This window comes from Sorex fumeus, unplaced genomic scaffold, assembly GCF_029834395.1.
Source record: "Sorex fumeus unplaced genomic scaffold, SorFum_2.1 ptg000044l, whole genome shotgun sequence".
NCBI lineage: Eukaryota > Metazoa > Chordata > Mammalia > Eulipotyphla > Soricidae > Sorex > Sorex fumeus.
The window spans coordinates 15,363,314-15,388,856 of NW_026606101.1; the positions used below are offsets into that span (position 1 = coordinate 15,363,314).

The following is a 25,543-nucleotide window of genomic DNA, read 5'->3' on the forward strand; positions in this document are numbered from 1 at the left end:
GGGATGTGTCCCAAAAAGCCAAAAAATAAACAGATAAAAGAGTACAATATGCTTCTAAGCATATTCATGTGATTATCTAATCCTATTTTCATCACTCGAAAAAGAAATTCCATGCCCAGTAGCAATCACAGCCCCCCTGGCCCCCACCTCTTCTGTCCCTGGCCACTGTTGCTCGTCTGTCTCTGTGGGTGTGTCCGTGTGGACTCACCAGGCAGGACACCTACAGAATGTCCCACCACGTCCCCTTCACCAGAGCTCTGCCAGCAGCCCATCCCAGTTGGGTGTTGAATACAGGAGACTGCAGGTGGCTGAACCTCTTGGTCTGTAGAACTGGGATTTCTTTTTTCTTTTTTTTTCTTTTTGGGTCACACCCGGCCATGCACAGGGGTTACTTTTGACTCTGCACTCAGGAATTACTCCTGGCAGTGCTCGGGGGAACATATGGAATGCCAGGAATCAAACCTGGGTCGGCCGCGTGCAAGGCAAACGCCCTGCCTGCTGTGCTATTGCTCCAGCCCTGGGACTTCTTCTTCCACCTTCCATCCCCTCCTCTGGGATGCCCCAGATCCACTCAGCCCTTTGCACCTGCGGAAGCAGACGGCCCACCTTCCGCTTCCCTTCCCGGGCAGCCCCAGGCACCATCTGTCCGCTTGGCTGCGGTCTGGGCAGGACGCCCTGTCAGAGCTGCCTTCTCCTCCACTCCTGGTCTCCTACCGGTCTGTCCTACGGGAGCAGGGTCAGTGCTTTCTGTGTCATACTGTCACACTGCTGGCAGCCTGAGAACCTGCCGTCGGCCAGGAGCTGCTCCCATTCGGTGCTTGCGTGTCTGTGGCCCCCACTTCCCGGGGTGTCCCTTCTCCCATTGTGCTTCCTTGGAGAGCCAGCCTGTCCCACCACCAGAGACCTGGGTGACACAAAGGCCTTCGCTCTAAGTAGATGGTGCAGTTCCTTCTCTTAAAATCACTCATCCTGGGCCAGGGGGGAGGAGCTCAAAGGGTTCACACACATGCCAGGGCCCTGATACAACTCCCAGCACCACTGAGGAGCTTCTCAAAAATGACCAAGAGGGGCTGGATCCATAGCACAGAAGGTAGGGCATTTCCTTTCACGCAGCCGACCCTGGGTTCAATTCCCAGCATCCCATATGGTCCCCTGGGCACCAATAGGAGAAATTCCTGAATGCAGAGCCAGGAGTAACCCCTGTGCATCGCTGGGTGTGACCCAAAAGAATATATATATATATATATACATACACATATATATATACATATACATATATATACATATATATTTATATACTGGATAGCCCTACAGTGGTAGGGCATTTGCCTTGCACACAGCCAGGCCAGCCGAGCAGGGTTCGAATATATATATATATATATATATATATATAGCAGATATATATAGCGAGCAGCCAGCCTGGCCGAGCTGGATTCGATTCCTCTGCCCCTCTCGGAGAACCCGGCAAGCTACCAAGAGTATCTCGCCTGCACAGCAAAGCCTGGCAAACTACCCATGACGTATTCAATATGCCAAACACAGTAACAATAAGTCTCAAAATGGAGATGTTACTGGGCCTGCTCGAGCAAATCAATGAACAACGGGAGGACAGTGTTTGACAGTATATCTAAAACCAAGGAACTTCTATTAGCACAGTTCCTTGCACACAGCCAACCTGGGTTGGATCCCTGGCACCCCTGATGGGCCTCCAAGCCCTGCCAGGAGTGATCCCTGAGCACAGAGCCAGGAGTAAGCCCTGAGTACCACCTGATGTGGCCTTCCCCTCAAAAAATACTAAAACTTTTTTTTGTGTGTGGGAGGTCACCCAGCGGTACTCAAGACTTAGTGCTGGCTTTGCTCAGGACTCACTCCTGGAAGGAACCAAGAAACAATATTTGATGCTGGGGATCGAACCCAGATCAGCCAAGCCAGCTCAGCACCTTCACCAACGCCTGAACTCTCCTCCCAAGCCTTAAACAGAGGCATCAGGGTTTTGGTGCCAGCGGCATCTGTACATAGAGAGTTCTCACACGCTAGGAAGTGGGCTTAGATGCCAGTGGTCTCCTGCGTGTTGGGTCCTGGCTGGGAAAGGGGGTGGCCCTGGCCTCCCTGTGGCTGGCCTTTCTCTCCACCTGGCTGAGACGTCCTCACTCCCCCTGCGCCCGGGCCCCTCTCGTCCCCTTCACTACAGAGAAGGCAGGAGGGTCGGGCTGTGGGTGTGAGCCGCGCGGGCGTCCGTGTGCTTGCAGGGACACGGAGATCGGCGACCTGAAGGCGCAGCTGTCGCGCATGCAGGAGGACTGGGTGGAGGAGGAGTGCCACCGCGTGGAGGCCCAGCTGGCCCTGAAGGAGGCGCGCAAGGAGATCCGGCAGCTCAAGCAGGTCATCGACACCGTCAAGAACAACCTGCTGGACAAGGACAAGGGGCTGCAGAAGTACTTCGTGGACATCAACATCCAGAACAAGAAGCTGGAGACGCTGCTGCACAGCATGGAGGTGGCCCAGGACGGGGCGGCCAAGGAGGACGGCGGCGGCAGCAGCGGGGCCGGGGAGTCCGCGGGGGGCTCCCCGGCCCGCTCGCTCACCCGCAGCTCCACCTACACCAAGCTGAGCGACCCGGCCGTGTGCGGCGACCGCCCGGGGGTCCCCGGCGAGGACGGCCCCGACAGCGGCTTCGGCACCACCGAGGACACGCTGAGCCGCACGGACGGCCTGGAGGCCAGCAGCCTGGTGTCCTCGGGCGTGGACTGCGGGCCGGACGAGGCCTCGCTGCACGGCTCCTTCAGCCTGGGCCCCCGCTTCCCCGCCAGCAGCGCCTACGAGAAGCTCCTGTGCGCCATGGAGGCCGGGGTGCAGGTCAGCTGCATGCAGGAGCGCGCCAGCCAGACGGACTTCATGCCCTGCCAGCCCGACCTGGACGCCCTCCTGGAGAAGGTGGCCAAGGCGCAGGCGTGCGGTGCGGACCCCGCCGCCGCCGAGGCCGGGGACCGGTGCCCCAAGGCGGAGCCGCGCGGCCCGGGGCCCAGGGACGCCAACTCCACCGTGGTGGTGACCGTGGGTGAGGACCCCATGCAGCCCATCATCACCCAGGGGCCCACGGCGCTCCGGCCCGGCGCCGCGCCCAACCCCGGCCCGTCCGTGAGCGTGGCGTGCCCCGACGACGAGGAGGCGGCGGCGGCGGCGGCGGAGGCGGGCGCGGCCGAGAAGGAGCCCAGGAGCTACTGGAGCCGCCACTACATCGTGGATCTGCTGGCGGTGGTGGTGCCCGCCGTGCCCACCGTGGCCTGGCTGTGCCGCTCGCAGCGCCGCCAGGACCAGCCCATCTACAACATCAGCTCCCTTCTGCGGGGCTGCTGCACCGTGGCCTTGCACTCCATCCGCAGGATCAGCTGCCGCTCGCTGGGGCCCCCGGGCGGCTCCCAGCTCTGAGGGGCCCCACCCCTCTACCCCTCTACCCTGCTACCCCCCTATCCCCCCACCCACGCCACCCCGCCCCGCCCCGCCCCGCGGCAGCTCCAGGCCCGACCACTGATTGTAGGGGCGTTTCTTTCTCTCCCGCCTTCCCTGGGGGGCAGAGGCGGGTTTTTATTTGAGTCTGGGGCTCTGGGAGCTGTTCTTTTTTTTTCTTTTAATTTTTTTTTCCAGGCGGTAACCACGTGGTGGGGCAGGACATAGGGGTCAGGCAGGCAGCCCCCAGAGAGAAGGGACCAGCGCGGAGGCGGGGAAGGCACCCTGGTGGGACACGTGGCCCCAAGAGGGTGGCCAGACCCCAGCCCTGCCCGCCCTGCCCCCAGCGGAGCTCGTGGGTCCCCTAAGCCCAGGAGGTTGGCCCGGAGGAGCCCCGGTCCCCACCCTCACACCCCACCTTCTCGCCCAAGCCGCCCCCTGTCCAGCCCAGGTCTCGGGGCCAGTATTACCCCTCAGATGGAGGCAGGCACAAGTCCTCCCCGACCCCAAGCTTTTCATTTTTTTTTCAGCAGGGTTTGGGCCGGCTGGGGCTCCCCACTTCGGGGTCCCGAGGTGCAGTTGGGCCACAGGCTGGAGGAAAGGGCAGGATGAGGCGGAGGCTTGGAGGATTTCGTGTTTGTCTCTCGTCTGTCCCCCCCACCTCCACCCCCAGGGCCGTTGCTGGCCTCCTGGGCACATCGCTTCCTCCTCTGGGGAGCTGAGCCCGACTGGGAGGAGGGAGGCGGGGGGTCCCCACAGCTGGACTCAGCAGTGCTCTGCTTGCTAGAAACGCCAGACCCCTCCCAGCTCCCCCCCCCCAGAGCACACCCCACATTTCTTGGGCTGGGGGCCAGGGGGTGGGGCCTCAGGTCAGACATCCACTTTGCACTCAGTTCCCTACGGGGGCTTGTTGCTCCCACATCCCAGGGTGCCCCCGTCGGGAGGCTGCCTGCCGGCCAGGATGAAAGCTCCTCGACTTCAGGCCTGTCTGTCTGCGGGGGCAGGAGACGGGGCACTCCTGTGAAGTGGGGATTGGAGCCGAACTGCTCCTTCCGGGTGAAGCCGCGTGGGAGACCTGGGGCGCGTGGTCGGCGGGAGCTCCCCCCTCCAAGCTGCCGACACGGACGCGTCGCCTTGACCCTGGGAGCCCCAAGCCATCCCCCACTGTCCCGGTTCCCGGCTGCTGTCCAGAGGTTCGGCCCATCTTGAGCGTCTCCCTCCTCAGGCCTCAGGCGACTGTGTTTCTCTGCCGAGGTTGCTTGCTCACGATACCCCCCCCACCCCGCACCACCCCGCTGCGCCACCCCTCCCATGCCCGCAGCTCAACTGGGTGGGGGGCACCCGCATGTCCCCAGAGAGCCAGCGGCCAGCCCGGCCACGGAGCACACGCCCCCTCCACCTCGAGCTTCATGCCTCCAAAGCCGCCCCCGCCTTGGTCCTGACTGCACACCAGCCAGCCATCCTTCGCAAAACATCCCCCCTTCCACCCCAGGACCGGCCAAACCCGCCTAGCTGGGGGGGACCCCCGGGACCTGGTTGTGCTGTGAAGGGGGGCTCTGTGCCCAGCCCATTCCAAAAACCCAGCCCTGGCCTGGCCCGGCGTCCTGGGCTTGCTCTCCCGCCGCTGCGTGGTGTCGACTCAGAAACTAAGCTTTGCCGAGGAAATAAACGTGCGGCTCTCTTTGGCAACGTGGAATCTCTGTCTTTCACCTCGGGAATGTCGTCGTCGTCATCATCATCGAGCTGTGTGACCATCGCCCTGCTCCTACTCCCCCCCCCCCCCCCACAGTCCTGCCGGCGTCTTACTCTGTGGCCTTCCTGCTGTGGCCTGTGCTTTGGTGGCCGTGGTTGGTGTTCTTACTGTGGACGGAGCAGTCACTGCTGCAGGTCCAGGGGCCTGGAGCGGGGTCGGGGGGTCGAGGCGAGGGTCTGAGGCGGGGCTCTATGCTGGCCCCAGCCCCCCTTGCCCAGAGTGCCCGGGGTAGGGGGCCCCCAGCAGGTTTTTTTCTCTTGCCAGTGGAGACGGCTCCCAGCCCCTTCCGCCCGTGACCCAGGGCTCCTGTGTGTGTCTGCGTCTGCGTGAGTCTGTGCGTGTCTGTGCGTGTTCTCCTTTCCGCATCTATGCAAAAGGTGCAGCCTGGCCGGGTGGGGGCACAGCGCCTGCTGGCTCAGGCTTCAGCCCTGCCACTGCAGGGCCCACACTCGGGGGCTGGAGGCCAGGCCAGGCCCAAGGTCCCTGCTACTGCTCAGCCTCCAAAGCGTCCCTCGCCCTCCTGCCTCGGACCTCCTCCTGCCAGCCGGGACCTCACGTCCTGCCCTCAGCTTCAGGAACAGAAGCCTTGGGGCCTGCCCCCTCGCCCCCAGCCTCGGGCCCCGAGCTGATGGGCTCCAAAGGAACCCCATTCCCAGGAACCGTCTTCTGGACCTCCGCTTCCCCGGGGCCGGCAGCCAGGGGAGCTTGTTCTCCGCGGCCCGGCCTCAGTCAGCCTACATGCCTAGCGCCAGGCTGCGGCAGGAGTGAGGTGGAGAGGGGCACACCAGGCTCCCGCCGGGTTTATTCCAAATATCTCCCCAGGGGGAAGACAGCTTTTCACCCACTGCCCTTCCCAGTGGCCGCTGGCACTGGGCAGGGTCCATGTGACAGCGCCTTGAAGGGGGGCCTTGTCAGGGTTCTCAAGCAAAAGCCCCCAGAACTCACACCCCCCTCTCTGACCTGTGGGACCCCACAAACGGGTCACAGTGCACTCATCTTAGACCATCCCCTTGACAGAGAATTCAGGGGATACAGGCGAGGGGAGGTGGGGGGGTCTTCACTTCTGTCTCCTTCGTCCTTTTGTTCAGCCAGAGTTGTACCCACGGCGCTCGGCTCTGAATTAAAGCATGGAAACACCTGCTCTGGTTGTGTCTTCTTTCTGAGGGCAGGAAAGGGCGGCTCACACACGCACGAACACACACACACAGACACATATGGACTCATACACATGAACTCACACAAATATACATACAAACACACATTCATACAACAGACACACATACACACATACACAAATATGCATACATTCACACAAACATTCACACAGGAACTCACTCATAACAGCAACTCACATAAATATACATACACTCACACAAGCACACATTCATCTACACATTCACACACACGTGTATATTATGAACATGCACGCACACAAATATATTCTCACAAATAGACATATACTCTCACACATACACTGTCACTGTCACACTGTCCTCTCTTTGTTCATTGATTTGCTCGAGCGGGCCCAGTAAAGTCTCCATTTTGAGACTTGTTGTTACTGTGTTTGGCATATGGAATACGCCACGGGGAGCTTGCCAGGCTCTGCCGTGCGGGCAAGATACTCTCGGTAGCTTGCCGGGCTCTCCGGGAGGGGCCTGGCAGGGGAGATACCATGATCACACACATACATATTCATACATTCACACACACTCACACACAAACACATTCATATACACTCAAACTCATGCAACACACACAAATATACAAATACACTCACACACACATACATGTACTCAAACATACACACATGCACTGACTTACATTCACACATATAAACATACAGACACACACACATACACATGCACTCAAATGCAGATAGAAACACATTCATATACTCACACTCATATGCACATTTACTCACATATACACACATGCAATCACATAAGTAAACATACGCATATGCATACAAACATGTACTCATGTGTCCACACACTCTGGACAGTGTCCAAAGGTTCACTCTGGGCAAAGGGACCCTCCGAGATTTTTCCAAGGTCGGGAAGCCTGAAAATTTGCCCAGAGCAGAGGGGCTGCGAGACGACACACACCACCGCTGGCACCCCCAGGCCAGCCCACCAGCCCTGTGAGCGTACCCCCATTCCATTCACCACAGGCACAGGAGCAAGCCGGAGTGAGATGAGGGGCAGGGCAGGCGCCAAAACTTCTGCCAACCCCAGCCCAAAGCTACCAGGGCTGCTCGGCCCCTGCTGTCCTGCTGCCCGCCCTGCGCCCCACTGGCCTCCAGATTCACTCAGTGAAGGGCAGGGCCACCCCAGCCCTGGTCCTGGGAGCGAGGACCCAGAACCTTCCACTGCTCTGAGAAAGGGCTTCTGTGCCCTTCAAGTCGCTTCTCCTTATTCGAAAGAAGTGAAGGGTTGGAAGCGCATGCGAAGAAAGAGGAAAGGAGAAAGGGAAAACGTTTCACGAGACTCTATTTCTGTTCTTTGGAAATGGAGCTGTTTTTCTGGCTGAGGCAAACTCTTGCCAGGGAGGGGCTGCGCCCACAGTGTGACTGCGGCTGCAGCTGCAGCGTGGCTGTGGCTGGAGTGTGGTTATGGTTCAAGTGTGGCTATGGCTGTGGCTCAGAGCATGGCCGCAGCCTGACCCGACTCCGGCCAGGACCCCGCGGCCTGTTGAGTCCAGCAGGTCGAGCCCCGGCTCCCAGCACGCTGTCCTTCGGGGGGCTCAGACGTCAGGGACAGAGCGGTCCATGGTGTGCTGCAGCAGGGTCGGCGACAGCCTGGGAGAACAAGAGGAAACTGAATACTGAGCGCAGGGCTGCCCGGGCTCCCCACTGCTGAGGAAGGGGAAGGGGAGTGAGGGAGGGAGGGAGAGGAGGAGGAAGAGGAGGAAGAAGAGGAGGTGGAGGAGGAGGATAGGAGGGTATGAAAGAGGGAAGGGAGTGGTGTGAAGTGTGGAGGGAAAGGGGGAATGGAGGGGCTCGGGGGGGACATGGAAAGGTGTGAAGGGGTGTGAAGAGAAGGGCATGGAGGGGCACACATGGAGGGGCACAGAGGGCGAGCATGAAGGGGCCCGAAGGGGGCGGGTACTGAGGGACGCACCAGGGAGGGACGCTCACCTTTTGACCATGTGCTCATAGATGACAGTGGGGATGATGGTCAGGGTCACGACCTGCCCCGTGGCAGCCAAAACCTCTGTAATCTCTTTGTCCTGCAGAGGAGACAAGTGAGGTGTCACCGTGAAGGCTGGGATGACCCTGAGCCCTGACCCCAGCTCCAGGGCGAGGTCACCCCGCCGTGGCACCATGCCCACACCCAGCTCTGGCTGCAAAGCACCAAGGGAAGAGCCGCAGGCTGAGGGTGCAGCATCCTCCCCCGGCCAGCCTGAGCAGAAGGCCTCAGTTTCCATCCTGCTGACCCGACAGCCCGCAGGGAAACGGGGAACCAAGGCTTGGAAGAGTGGGTGTGAACCAGGCGTGATGGCCATGGCAGAGGGCCCCTGGCCCTTGAGACCTAGAGACCCAGAGAACCCCGGCCTGGTCCACGGCTCTTGCTCGGACCTGGGCTGAAACAGGAGAAGTGGTGCTAGACAATGCCTCAACCATCTGAGGCGCTAGACGGGCCCTGGGAGGGATGATCAAGCTCCAGGCTCACAGCATTGGGACAAGCACGGTCCTCGGACACTGCTTGGCAGGAAGTGCCAACAGCCGCCACCAGAAAAAGGAACCGGTGGCCTCCTGGGAAGGAGCCCCCCTCCCCCCATGGTCATGTCCATGAAGGCTGCAGCATAGTGTGCCCTGACCTCACTCCTGCCCCGGAGAGCAGCTGCTCAGAGGCATGGCTGTCCCCCGAGGGCTAAGGATTGTGGGGCCTCTCTAGAGCTTTGTGCCTGGCACCCAGCAAGGGGACGGGGGTGCAGCAGGAAGGAGCTGAGGGCTGGAGCGACAGTACAGCAGGTAGGGCACTGGCCTTGCATGCGCCAAGCCAGGCTCAATCCCGGCACCTCAGGTGGTGCCCTGAGCAGCATCAGGAAAGATCTCTGAGCACAGAGCCAGGAGTAACCCTAAGCTCCAGCCCTCCCCCCCAAAAAAATGTGGTACCCAGAGGAGAGGGAACCACCTCCAACAGCAGCTACACCCCCCTCCCCACCCAAGGCTGTCCTGAGCATCCTCTAGAACCGGTCCTCCAGCTGCTCCTCCTGGCCTCTGGGGCCAGAACCTGCCTCGCTAAAGCCCCCATGAATCTCCCGGGCATCTCCCGAGCACTTCACACCTGCCCACTCCAGCTCTGCATCCCTTTGCTCTGTCCCCAGCCCTCGCTGCACAGGCGCACGAGGGGGGGGGGGGGGGCAAAAGGAGGCTGGGAAGGGGCGGTGGCCACACACACGAACATTTCTCTACCCTGGGCCCCGCCCCCCCCAGACCCTGATTCTGTGTGCAGGGAGGCTGCAGATGCTACCTTCATCCCGATGACGTTCTGCCCGTTCACCTCGCAGAGGTAGTGGTTGGTGAGGAGCCCGTTGCGGGCGGCCGAGCTGCCCTTCACCACCGAGCACACCTTCCCCTTCTTGATGACGAAGCCCAGGTGGCCGGTGCTGTCCCTGTGCGTGGTGACCGTCCGCTGGAAGGGCCTGGCAGAACGGGGACTGTGTGAGTGGGCCTGGGATATGACTGGGGACCCACTCCCCCCCCACCCGCCACTGCCACAGGGGCCGGTTGCTCACCTGTCGCGGACGACCATGACGATCTTCTCAGCGGATGCCTTCTTTATGGCCCGGTGGGCTTTGTCCTTGCTCCACCCAGCACAGTCACGCCCATCGATCTGCAGGATCTGGTCCCCAAAGCGCAGCCCCACCAGGGCCGCGGGTGAGTTGGCCTGGACCAGCTGCACGAAGAGGCCCTGTGGGAAGCCGGACATGGCAGTCAACGCCCTGCCTGCACCCCGTGTCCACACCGTGGCTGGCCTCCCGCTGCCCCCAGTCCCTACAGAAAAACAGCAGCTCTGCCTGGCTCCGAGTTGCCCAGCTTTCCCCGGGAGCAAACACTCCGGGCCCAGGGGCTGGGAAGCCAGTGAATCAAGACCTCGACCTTGGCTGTACCCCTAAACGCTGGCTGCATCGGGGCGGGCAGTGGGTCAACCCATACCCCAACTTCCGCTCTCTACATCCAATGCCTGGAAGCCCTGTGACCTCGGGGACAACAAGCAACGGGGAGACTTGGAGTCACACGAGCCCAAGAGGGTCAGGGGCAGGTCCCAGCTGGGCCCGGAGGACAGCGCTAGCACCTGAGGTCAGGAGCCGGGCTTGAGGGTTGGGACGGACCTTCGCATAGTGTTGGGTGATACGGGTTTGGGCTAGGGGTCAGGGCTCCTGGGCAGTCCAGGGGTGCGGGCGGTGCTAGCCAGGACCTGCCAGGTCTCCGAGGGGCCCCCCTCCCCCCACCCTCACCCCCAAGCCCTACCTGGTCGATGGGCTGCAGTCGCAGCCCCGTCTTGCCCCTCTCATCCTTGCACAGGTGGATCTCGCGCACCCCCGGCTTGATCTCTGCTCGCCGCACGCCCAAACTATTCCCTGACACCGGCGCTACCATCAGGCCCTGGGCCGCCATCTGCAGAGAATCAAGAGGTTCAGCTAAGCCCTGAGGTGGGAAAGGAGGACGGAGTGGTCCCCTGGAGTGACCCAGCCCAAGACCACACACTTCTCCACCCAGTGAGAGGAGAGGTGGCTCCCTGCGGCCACTAGGGGGCGACAGAGCCAAAGTGCCTGAAAGAGAACCTGGAGGAAAATGAAGGGGGCTGAGGGGAGGTACCCTCATTTCCCCAGGCAAAGCGATGTGTGAAGGAGACAGACCCCTTTGGTATCCACTTAAAAATCAGGAGAAAAAAATCTTAGCTCACAGTGAGCCATGGGGAGAAAGTTTGATTTTTTTGTCTGAAAAATAAATGAAGAAAAAAAGAAAAATGTGGGGCTGGAGCAATAGCACAGCGGGTAGGGTGTTTGCCTTGCACACGGCCGACCCGGGTTCAATTCCCAGCATCCCATATGGTCTCCTGAGCACTGCCAGGAGTGATTCCTGAGTGCAAAGCCAGGAGTAACCCTTGAGCATTGCCAGGTGTGACCCAAAAAGAAAAAAGAAAAGAAAAGAAAAGAAAAGAATAAAAATGAATAAGCAGGAAGAAAGCAAGGAGGTCCATATGAATCACTCCTGTTAAACACGCATGGGAAGCACTAACTATAAGAAAAGGAAATAGGGACCAGAGCGACAATACAACAGGTAGGGTACTATCCCCGGCATCCCATATGGTCCCCTGAGCACTGCCAGGAGTAATTTCTGAGTGCAGAGCCAGGAGGAACCCCTAAACATCCCTGGGGGTGGCCCAAAAATAAATTAAAATAAAAACAAAAAAGGAAATGAAAGTCATGCAGGTAGAAAAAGGAGCAGGAATTTTTTCTACTTACAAATGATATGACAGTATACTAGAAAATTCCAAGGAAACTACAAACTATTTTCTTCCAAAACCAAAACAAGACAAAAAAATAAACCAACAAAATTATTTAAGACCCCCCAAAATTAAGTTGTTGATTCTATTGAAATAAATTAATGTAGCAAAATAATAATCATAATAAAAGAGCAAGAACAACTCAGCAGAGACAAAAGAATCTCTTCAACAAATGTAGGATGTTTTATATGTATATACGTGTAAAAATGACAAGGCACTGGTAAAAGATCATTTAAAGATCTAAATTATTGAAGAGGTCATTTATACTCTTCAATTTAAAAAGTAGAGTGGAGACTCGAGACATGGCCCAGATGGCAAAGTGCTCGCTTCACATGCTGCTGGCCTGGGTTCTATCCCCAACACTTAAGATGGTCTCATGAGCCTATCAGGAGGGATCCCTGAGCACAGAGCCAGCAGTAAGCCCTGAGCATGACCTGGTGTGGCCCCAAAACCAAATCAAAAAGAAAAGAAGAGAAAAAGCAAAGTCAATGTGTCAATTGTCCCCAAATTGATATACTAACATGTCAATTTTTTATTAAAATCTCTACAAGATGATTTATAGATACAAGCAAGGTTAATCTAAACTTTATGTGAAGAAAAAAAAGAGCTAGAATAAATAAAGCAATTCTGACAACAAAGAGGCAAGTGAGAGCAATCATTCTACAACATTCTGAGATTCATGATAAAGGACAGAATCAAGACAATGTGGTATTGGCAGCCCTCTGGATGGATGGCAGACCCACATCAGAACGGAAAATGCTGAAACAGCCTCACACAAACAGGCCCCTGCTCTCTATAAGAAAAGCAAGCACTTATAAGTGGATAGTCATGGAGAGTATCGTGCTAAGTGAAATGAGTCAGAAAGAGAGGGACATAGATAGACAGAGATATAGAAGGACTACTCATTTGTGAAGTATAAAATAACATAACATGGGACTGACTCCCAAGGACAGTAGACACAAGGGCCAGGAAGATTGCTCCATAGTTGGAAGCCTGCCTTATGAGCTGGGAGAGAAGGCAGCTGGAATAGAAAAGGGATCAATAAGAAAATGATGGTTGGAGGGATTGGTTGGGACGGGAGATGTGTGTTGAAAGTAGATTAAAGACCAAACATGATAGCCTCTCAGTATCTGTACTGCAAACCATAATGCCCAAAAGTATAGAGTATGGACAAAATTGTCTGCCATGGAGGCAGGGGGAGGGTGGGAAAGGTGGAAGTATACTGGGAAGATTGGTGGTGGGGAATGTGCACTGGTGGAGGGATGGGTGTTTGACCATTGTGTGATTGTAACTCACACATGAAAGCTTGTAACTATTTCATGGTGATTCAATAAGGAAAGAAAGAAAGAAAGAAAGAAAGAAAGAAAGAAAGAAAGAAAGAAAGAAAGAAAGAAGAGAGAGAGAGGGAGGGAGGGAGGGAGGGAGGGAAAGAAAGAAAGAAAGAAAGAAAGAAAGAAAGAAAGAAAGAGAAAGAAATATAGAAAGAAAGAGAGAAAGAAAGAAAGAAAGAAAGAAAGAAAGAAAGAGAGAGAAAGAAAGAAAGAAAGAAAGAAAGAAGGAAGGAAGGAAGGAAGGAAAGAAAGAAAGAAAGAAAGAAAGAAAGAAAGAAAGAAAGAAAGGAAGGCAGGCAAGCACAGGGGCTGGAGTATAGCACAGTGGGTAGAGCACTTGGAGTTGAATGCAGCCAACCCAAGTTTGATCCCCAGCACTCTCTATGGTCTCCCTGAGCCCCTCTAGGAGTGATCCCTGAGTGCAGAGACAGGAGTAAGCCCTGAGCATCATGGTGTGGTTAAAAAAAAAAAATAGAAGAGCAAGAACAACCCGGTGGAGACTAAAGAATCTCTTCAACAAATGGTTGAACATCCACAGGCAGGACTAATCTAAACCTAAACCTAAATTATAACCTAAACCTCATACCTTTTACAAAAATTTATTCACACAAGATTATAAAGTTCAATGTAAACTTGAAATGACAACTGTTTTAGGAGAAAATTACGGGAAATTCTTCAGGACCTAGGGCTTGATGAAAGCCTTATACCAAAGTATGCGCCAGAAAAGAGAAACACTAACCAATGGGCCTCACCGAAGTGTACAACTTTCCTTAACACTGGGAAGAGATATTGGCAAAAACACCGCCCACAAAGAGCTCGCAAATAAACAGCTCTCGAACCTGACTTTAAAAACCAAGCCAGCACCAGAGAGAGAGTCCAAAGGACTCAATCGTATGTTTTTGTTGGGGCTTTTGTTGATTTATTTGGTTTTGTTTGTTTGTTTGTTCTGGAGACACACCCAGTGGTGCTTGGGACTTACTCCTGGCTCTGTGCTTAAGGATCACTACTGGTGTTGCTCTGGGGGACCATATGGGATGCCGGGGATCAAACCTGGGTCAGCCACGTTCAAGGCAAATGCCCTACCTTCTGTAACCCCATAGGCTGAATGCACTGATGCCCTTACTTTTTGGAGCAAAGACGGATTCTATCGATAGATTTAACCAATCTATAAACCAACTTATAAACAGTGTTGACACTGGATTACAGCAGCACCTTCTTTACTTCATGTTTGGGCCTCACAACCTGACTATCAAGGGGATCGTTCTGGAGAAACAGCCCAGAACATCACCCACTCCTCTCCAGCCTCCACCCTCGACACGCTCACAGAATCCTCTTTGCTGTTTTGGCAAGATCGACAGCGACCCTTTGCAACCTCTGCTCAGGGAGAGAGGCTGGAGACCAGGATGCTGACAGATGCACACAGAGGGGCTCACTAGAAGGGGCCCGGGGGGGGGGGGGGGGGCACATGGTCCACGTGTGAGTATTTGGTGAGAGGTTTATTTCGCTCCCCAAAGTAAGGAGGGCAGAAAGCATTGCTGGGTCATGTGGGGACCTGAGATGGGTGACAAACAGCCAGCCCTTGTGAGAACCTTCAGGCTCAAGCTGGGTCTCACACCCTCCATTGCCAGGCAGCTAAAGGTCAAAGGGCAGGCAGTGACACTTCAACCTCAAAGTCTCAAAGTCTAGGGAAAAACCGTGAACCCCACCCCATGTTTAATGGAATTTCCAGAAGAAAAGTGTCAAAGGCAGGAAGATGGCTCGGAGGACTGCGGAACATGCTGTGTATCTGAGAGACCCAGGCTGGACCCAGGAAGGAAGGAAGAGGGAGGGACAGAGGGAGGGAGGGAAGGATGGAAGGATGGAAGGAGGGATGGAAGGAGGGAAGGAGGGAGGGAGGGAGGGAGGGAAATATGCACCAAAATGAAAAGCATCAATAAAAAAAACAGCCATGGAGATGCCCAGGAAAGAAATGATTCAGGTCTATTGAAACCGACAGACCAAGACGGAGGAAAACCAGAACAATCCGTGAGCTGTCAGCCAGGAGACCAATACGTACACTGGCACCATCTGGAGTCTGAAGCAGGTTCTGCTGGACTTCTTGGCTGGTGAGGGAAAGACCCATATAATTTTCCAGTTCTGCCAGGTTTGGGTAGAGAACTGATGGGAGCGAAGAAAGAGGAGGCTGTTACTCACGGGCTCGGCCACATCCTCCGGTGCTCAGGCGTTGGCTCATTTTTGTGAGGAACCGGGACTACGTCCATTTATTGCCAGGAACACAGCATGCCCCCGAGTAAGCTACGCTTCTCCCCCAGTGGCCCTCGATGGTGAGGTGGGCCCTCGCCTTAGAAGGTGGGGGGCAGGGCTGGAGCAATAGCACAGTGGGTAGGGCATTTGCCTTGCACGTGACCAACTGGGATTCGATTCCCAGCATCCCACATGGTCCCCAGAGCACCGCCATGAGTAATTCCTGAGTGCAGAGCCTCGAGTAACCCCTGAGCATCGCCAGGTGTGACCCAAAAAGAAAAAAAAGAAGGTGGGGGCCACAGAGACGTCCGGGGTGTCTGAGCCTGTCAGCCCCCGCACCCCCAGCACTGCTGAGTGAGGAGAGGAGAGGGATGGCCACAGAGACAAGTCACAAAGTGGCATGCCCTGATCTCTAGAGCCTCTGGCCCCCCACACTGCACCCTGCAAGCCCCCAGCTCCGCCAGGCCCAAGCACGAGCCGCCAGGCCCACACTGGTGAGCGAAGTACCAGTGAGGGAACTCATGGGTTTCCGCCCCGTCTGCATCGGGCAGAACCGTTTCTCGGTGTCCACAACCATTTCTCTGTGTTGGGGACCCTGGCCTGAGCAGGGCCTGGGACACCCCAGGAGAAAGAAAAAAGTCTGAGTCCCAGGTAAGGGGGTTGCCTTTCTCCACAGCTTTCTGGGGATACCGAGTCCCCTCCCCACACACACACACTCTGGGGTTCAGGTGAGACTACGGGTGACTGACACTGGCACTGCGGCCCCGAGCATGTGTGCTCTCCGCAGGTTTCACCCCAGGACTGCGAAACGAAAACACAGTGGCAAGGATAGAGGGTGGTTTGCTCCCCTAGGGCCTGTGTCAAGATTTCCCCAACCACTCTAAGGCCATCTTGGGGGACCTCAAAGATGGGGGGGTCAAGTCAGGGTGGTTGGTGGTCACTCAGCTCAGTGGGTCCCTAAGGGTGGAGTGGAATGTGTATGAACACCCCCCCCCCACACACACACACACACGTACACGTCGGCAGCCACGAGGCAGCCCTGAGACGGGTAGGAAACAGGCTGTGTCCTCAGGGTCTGAACCCTCGATCCCCAATTCATGCCCTACAACTGGGATCCTCTCAAGAGACCATCTAAGTCCCAACAAGGCTGACTGGCAGAGAGAGGGGGGTCATGGAATAAATGTTCAGATTTTCCCAAAATTGGTGAAGGCTGGAGTGATAGTACAGGGTGATAGTACAGCGGGAAGGACGCTCACCTTACATGCGGCCAACCCAGGTTTGATTCCCAGAATCCCATCGGGTCCCCTGAGCACCACCAGGACTGATTCCTGAGTACAGAGCCAGGAGTGACCCCTGGGTATCGCTGGGTATGGCCCCCACTAAAAACAACCAAGTTAGCGAAACCCTCAACCCCATAAACTTGGAGGTGGGGCCTCTGAGAAGGTCATTTAGGTTACATGAGACCCTCGGGGTGGGGCTCTGGGCTTATAGAACCTGCGTCCTTACGGGAAAGACACGGAATGCACACTGTCTCCCTGCACCCCACTTCCGGGCGTGTGAGGGTGCGAGGGGGGGGAGGCCAGGAGAGACATCACCAGCCACCACCTTCAGCCAGACCACGAGCTCTGCAGCGTGAGACACACCTGTGGCCTCAGCCCATTGAGCAGACAGATCCGTGGGGTTCTGGCCCCTTCTTTCTGTGACAGGAGCTCCCTGGCACTCCTCAGCTGTCCTCCACTCTCAGCCTGGCAGGGAGCCTGGCAGGTGGGCGTGACATTCTGATCCTGGGGTCACAGGAGCTGGGGTCTCCCGAAAGGGGTTGGCATACGGATGTGGACCAGCGCCCACCACTGACATCAGAGAGGGACCCTCTGTGCTGGTACCAGACAGGCATGGGGATTAGGCAGAGAGGGAGGGGGGACAGCTTGGACCTGGGGGGAGAGAGGACCCCACCAAATCAGCCAGGCTTTGGATGGAAGTGGGATGGGAGTTGCCTCCTCGTGGCCCCGGAGTCCCAGAGCCCTCCAGGGTGGCCCCTCAGGGCCAAGGTCAGAGCACCCCACCCCCTACTCACCTGGAGCCTGGAAAGTAGCTGTTCCCTGGATCAGCAGGGCAGGAGTCGGGGGCTTGGCTCTGGCCTGGGCCTAGGAAAGATGGGCATGAAGGTCAGGACTGTGGGACCCTTGGAGCCTGGGGGTCCCGGAGGTGGGGAGTGGGACTGAATGGGAGCTGTCCATGAGACTTCGAGGTCATATTTACACGTGACCTCTAGTAGAGACCCTGGTGGAGGGGGTTGGGTGTTTTGGTGGTGGAATAACTTTGTACACCTCAAGCAAAAACGTTCACACTGTTGTAAACTATGGCCTTTACCTCAATAATAATTAAATTTAATTAATTAAAAATAAACAAATATGGGGGGGGCTGGAGTGATAGCACAGCAGGTAGGGCGTTTGCCTTGCATGAGGTCAACCCGGGTTCAATTCCCAGCATCCCATATGGTCCCTTGAGCACCATCAGGGGTAATTCCTGAGTGCAGAGCCAGGAGTAACCCCTGTGCATCTCCGGGTGTGACCCCAATAAAATAAAAAATATATATATGGCCTCTGCAGATGTCCATATTCCTTTGTAGGGAAGGCAGGGGATCTTGGGCCATACCCAGCTGTGCTCAGGGACTAATGCTGACTCTGCTCAGGAGTAACCCTCCTGAGCACTTGCGGGGAGTCAAACCTCATGCAAGGCCCCTCTACTGTCTCTCCAATTTAATGTCCACACTTTTTCTTTTTTTTTTTTTTGTGACACATCCAGCACCTAACGTTGCACAGGAGTTTCTCCTGGCTCTACACTCAGGAAATACTCCTGGAGGTGCTCAGGAGACCATATGAGGTGTGGTGGGATTGAATCTGGGTTGGCCGCGTACAAGGCAAATGCTCTCCCCACTGTACCATCACTCCAGCCCCATGATGTTTATACTCCTGAGGGGCAGTTTGTACATAGGCCATAACCCACCGAATGTCAGAGTCGATTTCATAATCGAGAGAGGCAGCACATGGACTGGTAACCTCACAACTAAGTTCTCAGGTGGATAAAGTCCTAAATTCTCAGAACCCACTGAGGCCACTGGTGGGTGGAAGGAGAAAGGGATTTTAGGGGACTAAGCAGGCTGAGCACCAGGACCAAGGGTTCACTCTGCAAACCGCCCTACCCCGTGGGGACTCTCAGTCCCCTGGGCAGAGTGAGCCTGGCTTTCTCCATCCCATGGCTTAGCGTCTGGATACCTTGTTCAAGGGCAGGGGGATAGGTTATGATGGGGGGAAGCTGATGGCCCAGGGCGGCACTCCACCCCCAGCTCCTTTCAAGACTGGGCTCCCTTAGTTACCCCGGCCTGGAGGCTTACCTGGATGGCCTGGTCCACCTTCAGATCCTCCAGAGATGGGTACAACACAGCCATGGCTGCTCCTCAGGATGCCTAAGGGGCACAGGGGGTAAGGAGAGGTGAGTGCCAAGAGGAAGCAGAGGGGCCACCTCCTGTCCCCGTGTGCCACTCTGAACCTCAGGAGAAAGATCACAGAAAGGTGTTAGAGCCCCCCGCCCCATCCTTCCTCTGGGTTCCACACTGCAGGTCTGCATCGGCCTTGTCCACCTTTTCTCTGTGGCTGGCCCTGGCCTGATTACACCTTCTCTGGGTCCCACCCACACCACTTGTTGACTGTGGGCAGGAATTCCCAGGCCTCTTCGCAATTCAGGATAAGGAGCCGGCCGCCTGCCAGCAGACACTCTGTCTCCTTCATTCACAGCCTACTGGCGGGTCAGGGTCTCTGGCCTGTGTAGGGCTCGCTGGCCACTCCGCTCCACACAGCTTCCTCCTCTGGACTGTGGGCTTTCAAATGGAATGCCACGTTTTCGGTTGTGCGGTTGTTTTTCACAGGCTCTGGGAGTTGCCCCACCTTTGACCATGGGTGTTGGTGACTTTTACTGCTTCTGCTGCCAGTCATTGCTCAGTGTACATGATTGATGTTTTCATTCAAATCAAGTTTTCTTTAAACATTTGAATGAGGGACCCGAGCCATAATTCAGTGGGGTGGGGTGCTTGCCTGGCACAAGGCCCCCCTGGGTTTGATCCCAGGCATCCCGTGTGGTCCCCGGAGCACCACTAGGAGTAATCTCTGAATGTAGAGCCAGGAGCAACCCCTGAGCATGGCCAGATGCAGCCAAATTGCAAAACCAAAAATTAATGGTTTAAATAAAACATCACTAATAAAATTAAGGGTGGGGTTTGGAGCAACAGCACAGCAGGAGGGCTTTTGCCTTGCACGTGGATGACCCGGATTCAATCCCCAGCATCCCATATGGTTCCCTGAGCACCCCCAGGAGTAATTCCTGAGTGCATGAGCCAGGAGTAACCCCTGAGCATCGCTAGGTGTGACCCAGAAAGCCAAAAAAATTTTTTTAAGTGAAAAAAACATAAAATGTGCTTTCTCACACTGGATCCCACTTCACAAGGTCAGGGACGGTGTCCTGTTTGCCAAAATATGCCTCCCCACCACCAAAGTGCATTGTTGATGTAATGCTGAGAGAGTATGGCTGCCCTCGGGCACGTGGATGCTGGCAAAATGACCTGACTGAAACATCAGCGTTTTCAAGGAACCAAGCGCATGGACATGTCTGGATGGCATGAAACAGATGAAGAACTCTGCGGGGAGTTAGGAAACAGAGAGCTCAGACCTAGACCTCAGCTCATCCTAGCATACAGACCTCCCAGAGCCAGAGTGATAGCACAGCAGGTAGGGCATTTGCCTTGCGTGCGACCACCCCAGGTTTGATCCTCTGCACCCCATATGATCCCCCAAGCTCACCAGAAGTGATTCCTGAGCACAGAGCCAGGATTCACCCCTGAACATCACCAGGTGTGACCCCAAAGCCAAAAAAATAAAATAAATAAAAAGTAAGCTGGGGGCCGGAGCGATAGCACAGTGGGTATTTGCCTTGCACGCGACCGACCTGGGTTCAATCCCCGGTATCCCATATGGTCCCCCAAGCACCGCCAGGAGTGAGTCCTGAGTGCAGAGCCAGGAATGACCCCTGAGCATCGCTGGGTATGACCCAAAAAGCAAAAAAAAAAAAAAAAAAAAGCTGACTGCTGACCTGCGTGCTTTCTGATGTACTGCCCTGTCTGTGTTTATTTCCTATTTTTATTATTGCTATTATTATTATTATTGTTGTTGTTGTTGTTATTATTTGGGGCCACACTGGGCAGTGGTCAGGGCACTCCTGGTTCTGCACTCAGGCATCACACCTGGCAGAGCTCAGGGCACTAATACGGGGTTCCAGGGATGGACCCCAGGTCTGCTGCGTGGAAGGCAAGGGCCCTACCAGCCGTACTATCACTCTGGCCTTTTATCCTGTTTTTTAAAAATAAAAATCCGGTGGATTATTTCCCATTCTAATATACAGTGTAATATTCGGAAATGCATCTCGGACTTGAGTACAGGGTGCCTTGACCAATCCCTAGTTAAAATCCCAGGAGCACCGCCAGGGGTCACTCCTGAGCACAGGAGTAAGCCCTGAGCCAGGAACAGCCCCAGAGCAGAGCCGGGTGTGGCCCAGCCCTCCACCCGCCTCTCGGGTTGGGAAGGGGAAGTCACACTTTGTTTTGTTCAGCGTTTGGAAAAATCGCTGTCCGTCCTTCTCAGCACCTGCGTCACGGAACACCCGGTGTGTGTGCACGGGGATGCGTCCTCCGAGAATCCACACCTGGGTCCCCGAGCAGCCTTTGACTCAGGGTGCCCAGTGCAACGTGTTGGCAAAGTGCTGCTCCATCTCGTCTTGCACTAGACCCAAATGTGCTCTTTTAAGTTCGGCACAACGAAGGGCGCGACTGGGGAACAATCCAGTCTGTGCTTTTACAAGGCCAGATGCACCTTCTTTGATTAAAAACCCTTTCACTGCTTTATAACACGGACAGCCGCTCTCCCCAGGAACCGCTGCTGGGGAACCCTCCTCTGGACACCTAGCTGTCCACTTGCTGGTGAGCTGAAATTCCCTGCACCGGGGCGTGGGGGCAAGTCGCGTGGGTCCCAGGGCCTGTTCTTCATCCCAAACCTCAGTTCCCCAATCTGTCATTCCCCTCTGTCGCGGAGCTTTTCCACGGCGCCCACTCCCGCCCACCGAACCCTGCTGGAAGCCACGTGTCCGTGGGTCTCTCTGGGCGTTGGTGCCCGCGCAGGGTCCCCGCGGGTCCGCTAGGGTGCGCTGTGGCGTGCAGAGCGCGCAGTGGCGCCCAGAGCGCATGCGCGGGGCTCCGGGCCGTTCCCAGGATGCTCCGCGGGGGGGAAAGATGGCGGCCCCCATGCGGCGTGGGTCGTGACGGACCGGCCGGGGCTGCCTGGAGCCGCACCGGCCTCCCGCTTTCTCCAGGCACCTCTAACCGGCGCCAGAATCCTCCCATCCCCTCCCAAGAAAGAAAATAAAATCCTGTTAAGGCTTCAGAGCTAAGGGATGGGAACTCGGGGTCAGGCTTCGCATTGCCTGTTTTCCTGCGCTGGAGATGAACAGGGGGAGCAAACTCGGCTGCGAAGGGGCGAGCCACACACGTGGCCTCCCCCACGCCCTCGAGCCCCCAAGGATGCTTAAACGGCCTCGGAAAGAGGGAGATTCTGTTAGTGAGATTAGTTAGTAAGATCCTGGACCTCGGGAGCTGGGAGGGCCCATGGCCACCTGCCCATGACTGCTGAGGTCGGAAGGGCCTTGGGTCCCGCTAGTGGGGAAGGCGCCGCCCCACCCAGCTCTCACCGCAACCTGGCTGGAGCCCCAGAGCGGGGATTTGTGGGGGCCAAGCAGGTCACGACTTCCTATCGCAAGTTCGAACCATTTGACCTTTTTCGTGTGGGGGACACACCCGGTGGTGATGTTCAAAGATCACTCCTGGCGGAACCAAGGGGACGCCATATGGTGCCAGGGATCAAGCCCAGGTTGGTCACGTGCAAGACTTTGACCTGCCAGCCTGTCATTCCGTACCCAAATCCCTGCATGTTTTGGATCAGGCAGAAGGGTCTGTGGATTCAGGACAAAAAGCTAGGGCAACAGGACGACCTCCCTCCTGGCTGGAGGGGAGGGGAGTCCACCTGTAGATCCTCGCTAGTTACTGCCAATCATTTAAATTCATTTCCTACCCACCCCCAGTTTTGGTCACCCACCAGGGGCCCCATGAGATCTACATCCCTACAACTCCTTATGGTCTGAGACAGAAATCTGGGACTTAGCTGCAGCACTGCCTCTCCCCCTTGAAGCTTAGACCATACCAAGCTCTTAGACCATGGGTTCAAATCTTCACCACCTGACTCTTGTTCTTATCTCCAATCTCACCTCCTGATTCTTCCCCCCCATTCATCCTGCATTTCATTCATTCCAGACTACTTAGTGTTCTTTAAAAACTCCCCCTGAGAGTTCACAGTCTGGAGCTATTCCCTCTCGTGAATGCCATTTACTCCTTCAGCTGTCAAATTCCTCTTCAATCCTAAACTCTCCAAATCCTCCCCAGCCCACACACAAGCACAGTTAGGTAGATCTCCCCTTCCTTAGATCTCAGAATCTCATTCACCTCGACACCCATTCCAGTATCATCAATCCCCTATGTGAGCAGCTGTGCAGTCCCTGGTTGGAGTTCCAGTGCTCTATCTGTTTGCTGCCTCCCTCTCTGAGCGGGGTGTCATGGATTTCTGAATCCTCCATGCTAAGCTCAATGCCTGGCACATAACAGGCATTCAGTTTCTTCTATTTTTGTTTTGGGAGCCACACCCAGCAATGCTCAGGAATCATCAGCCAATGCTCTTAGGAATTATTCTTGGCAGTGCTTCGAAAACCATATGGGATGCCAGGGACCAAACTCGGATCAGTTACATGCAAGGCAAGTGCCCTCCCCACTGGACTATCATTCCAGCCTGAACATCCAGATTCTTTACAGGAATGGAAGGGCAGAAACAGAGTGAAGAAAAAGTTCTGTAGGCTTGGAAAGGGAGAGAGAACTCATTGCCTGGCTGAGAGGCACCCCCTGGCAGTCTGGCAGTGGAAGGTTTGCTCAGGTGGGTGTGCTAATGGCTTCCTGAAATTAATCAGAGCTTTTGAAAGGAAAAGAGCCCTCTCCCCGGGAGGAATTTTCCTCTCCCACTGCTCTTTCCAGAATTTCCATCCTGAACTGCTCTACTTTTTGACATGAAAAATCATGCCCACGACAAGCCAGCATTCAGTCTTTTGAGCTCAGCCGTGCTGGAAGGGGAGGGTGGGGTCTGTCCACAGCCCCCATCTTTGGACTTGAAATGAGAACACGCCTGAGGAACATGCTTTGTTCCAAAGAGCTGAAGCTCTGGGGCTCCCACTCATTCCTGTGGACAACTCATCTAGCCTTCAGAAGACAGTGGGCGGGAGGTGAGCGTGGGTAGCGTCAGAGGAACAGCTCCTGGGAGGCCAAATTAGCCCAGAGATGGGGAGTCAGGAAGTCAGAAACGACGGGGCCGTTGCTAGGCCACCGGCTGGACCCCCTTCCTCTCAGAGGCTGTTCTGTTGGCTCCAGTAGAGCCGCACACGTGCTCAGGGAAGGCGGCGGGGCTGGCTTCAGGCTGCTCTGACTGAGTGCAAGCCTGGGAAATCCCTTTGGCTCGTGATTGTTTGCTTCACATGATGAGTAATGATGCCCGCGTCACAGTTACAGTGATGAAAAGATCTTCAAAGATAAGACATGTGCAGGGGAGGGGAAGTGCAGAAAGATAGTACAGCCGGTAAGGTGTTTGCCTTGCAGACTGTTGACATGGGTTCGATCCCTGGCACGCCATATGGTTCCTTGAGCTAAACCAGGAGTGATCCCTGAGCACAGAGCCAGCCGTAAGCCCTGAGCACCACTGGATGTGGTCCAAAAAGGCAAAAGAAAGAAAGAGATATGTCCAGAAAGCCTTTGACATAGTCCCTCAGTTACCATCCTTAGTAATTCTTTATTCGTTCATTGTATTGACTGAGTGTTCAGCCCCAGGATTGTTCTCATCATTAGGTGGTGAACACAGGGAAGGTTGTCCTGAGTGGTGGTGCTTTCAATGAATGTGCCTGCTTGTGTGAGGGTGGGAGGTGTTGCGGGATGGAGGGAAGAGAAAGGCGGGGGTGACCTGTGACCTGTCAGAAGGGTAAGACCTAACGTTGAGGAAGGTGTCAGCTGTGTCCAGTGAGGCTGTGTCCCTGAGGTGCGTGTCAGCTATGCCCAGTGAGACATGTTCCTGAGGTGACTGTGTCCCTGATGTGCGCATCAAATGTGTCCAGAGAGACTGTGTCCCTGAAGTGACTGTGTCCCTGAGATGCGTGTCAGCTGTGTCCTTTGAGACTGAAGTCGGTGGCTCGGGGGAATTTCAGGAGAGGAGGCTGGAGCAGCAGGAACAGGGTCTGGCGTACCCAGGGCACAGGGACCTGCCCTGCCATGAGTTTGAAGCCACTGGAGACGGCAGAACCAGCACAGTGACATGGACGGGGTTTCATGTGCCAGCACTTCCCACCGGGGGTGCTGGCTTAGCCGCTGTGGGGAGATGGTGCCGAAGCAGAGAGCACTGGAAGTGCTGCGGATTGTACCCAGGGGAGAAGAGATGGACTTGGGGGGCAAGTGATGCTCAGCCTCTGTCTGCCTGTGGCCTGGCAGGAAAAGCCGCTGGCTTATGGGGCTAGAGCAATAGCACAACGGGTAGGGTCTTTGCCTTGCACACGGCCATCATGGGTTTGATTCCCAGCATCCCATATGGTCCCCCGAGCACCGCCAGGAGTGATTCCTAAGTGCATGAGCCAGGAGTAACCCCTGTGCATCGCCAGGTGTGACCCCAAAAGAAAAAAAACCCAGGAGGGGAGATGCATGTCGAAAGTAGACTATGGACTGAACATGTTTGCCACTCAAAGCCTCTTTTGCAGACCACAACACCCAAAAGGAGAGAGAGAACACAAGGAATTGCCCTGCCACAGCGGCAGGGTGGGATGGGAGGGATGGGGGTGGGAGGAATATTATCCATGGTGGTAGAAAATGGGCACTGGTGGAGGGATGAGTATTTGATCATTGTATAATCGAAACCCAAGGACAAAAAATTGTAAATCTACAACTGTACCTCATGGTGTTTCACTAATAATAAAAAAAAAAAATGCTGGTTTAGAAGCAGCTGCTGTGTAGACCGTGAGGTGCGGCCAGTGTGCAGCGGCCTTTCCTTACCACCTGCCCCATTTTATGACACTGCTGG

General features: G+C 55.7%; 2 protein-coding genes across 7 annotated transcripts in view; one reads left to right on the forward strand and one right to left on the reverse strand.

Annotated features, from left to right (window-relative positions):
- Nucleotides 1-3,451, forward strand: part of LOC130030403 (syntaphilin-like) — a 47,812-nt gene extending 44,361 nt beyond the window's left edge. For all 6 annotated transcript variants that reach the window (XM_056121669.1, XM_056121672.1, XM_056121668.1 and 3 more), the window contains one exon: nt 2,250-3,451. In XM_056121669.1, the coding sequence (XP_055977644.1) occupies nt 2,250-3,429 (1,180 nt within the window). In that variant the 3' untranslated portion in view covers nt 3,430-3,451. The remainder of the gene's footprint in view (nt 1-2,249) is intronic.
- A 4,395-nt stretch (nt 3,452-7,846) lies between these two features.
- Nucleotides 7,847-21,081, reverse strand: LOC130030404 (syntenin-2-like). The gene is made up of 11 exons (XM_056121673.1): nt 20,984-21,081; nt 18,685-18,756; nt 17,365-17,434; nt 15,109-15,203; nt 14,356-14,376; nt 12,496-12,504; nt 10,677-10,811; nt 9,941-10,116; nt 9,676-9,847; nt 8,337-8,428; nt 7,847-7,997 (listed from the first exon to the last, which is right to left on the reverse strand). The coding sequence occupies exons 2-11, from the start codon at nt 18,736-18,738 to the stop codon at nt 7,943-7,945; spliced, it is 879 nt and encodes a 292-aa protein (XP_055977648.1). The 5' UTR covers nt 18,739-18,756; nt 20,984-21,081; the 3' UTR covers nt 7,847-7,942.
- Nucleotides 21,082-25,543: the final 4,462 nt, after the last annotated feature.

Bases quoted from the DNA above. Each gene is read 5' to 3' on its own strand.
- LOC130030404 (XM_056121673.1), bottom strand. From the start codon at position 18,738: ATGGCTGTGTTGTACCCATCTCTGGAGGATCTGAAGGTGGACCAGGCC. The intron at 10,117-10,676 runs GTAGGGCTTGGG...GGCTTCCCACAG, and splicing joins GACTGCAGCCCATCGACCAG to GGCCTCTTCGTGCAGCTGGT. The intron at 9,848-9,940 runs GTGAGCAACCGG...CCGTTCTGCCAG, and splicing joins GTCATGGTCGTCCGCGACAG to GCCCTTCCAGCGGACGGTCA.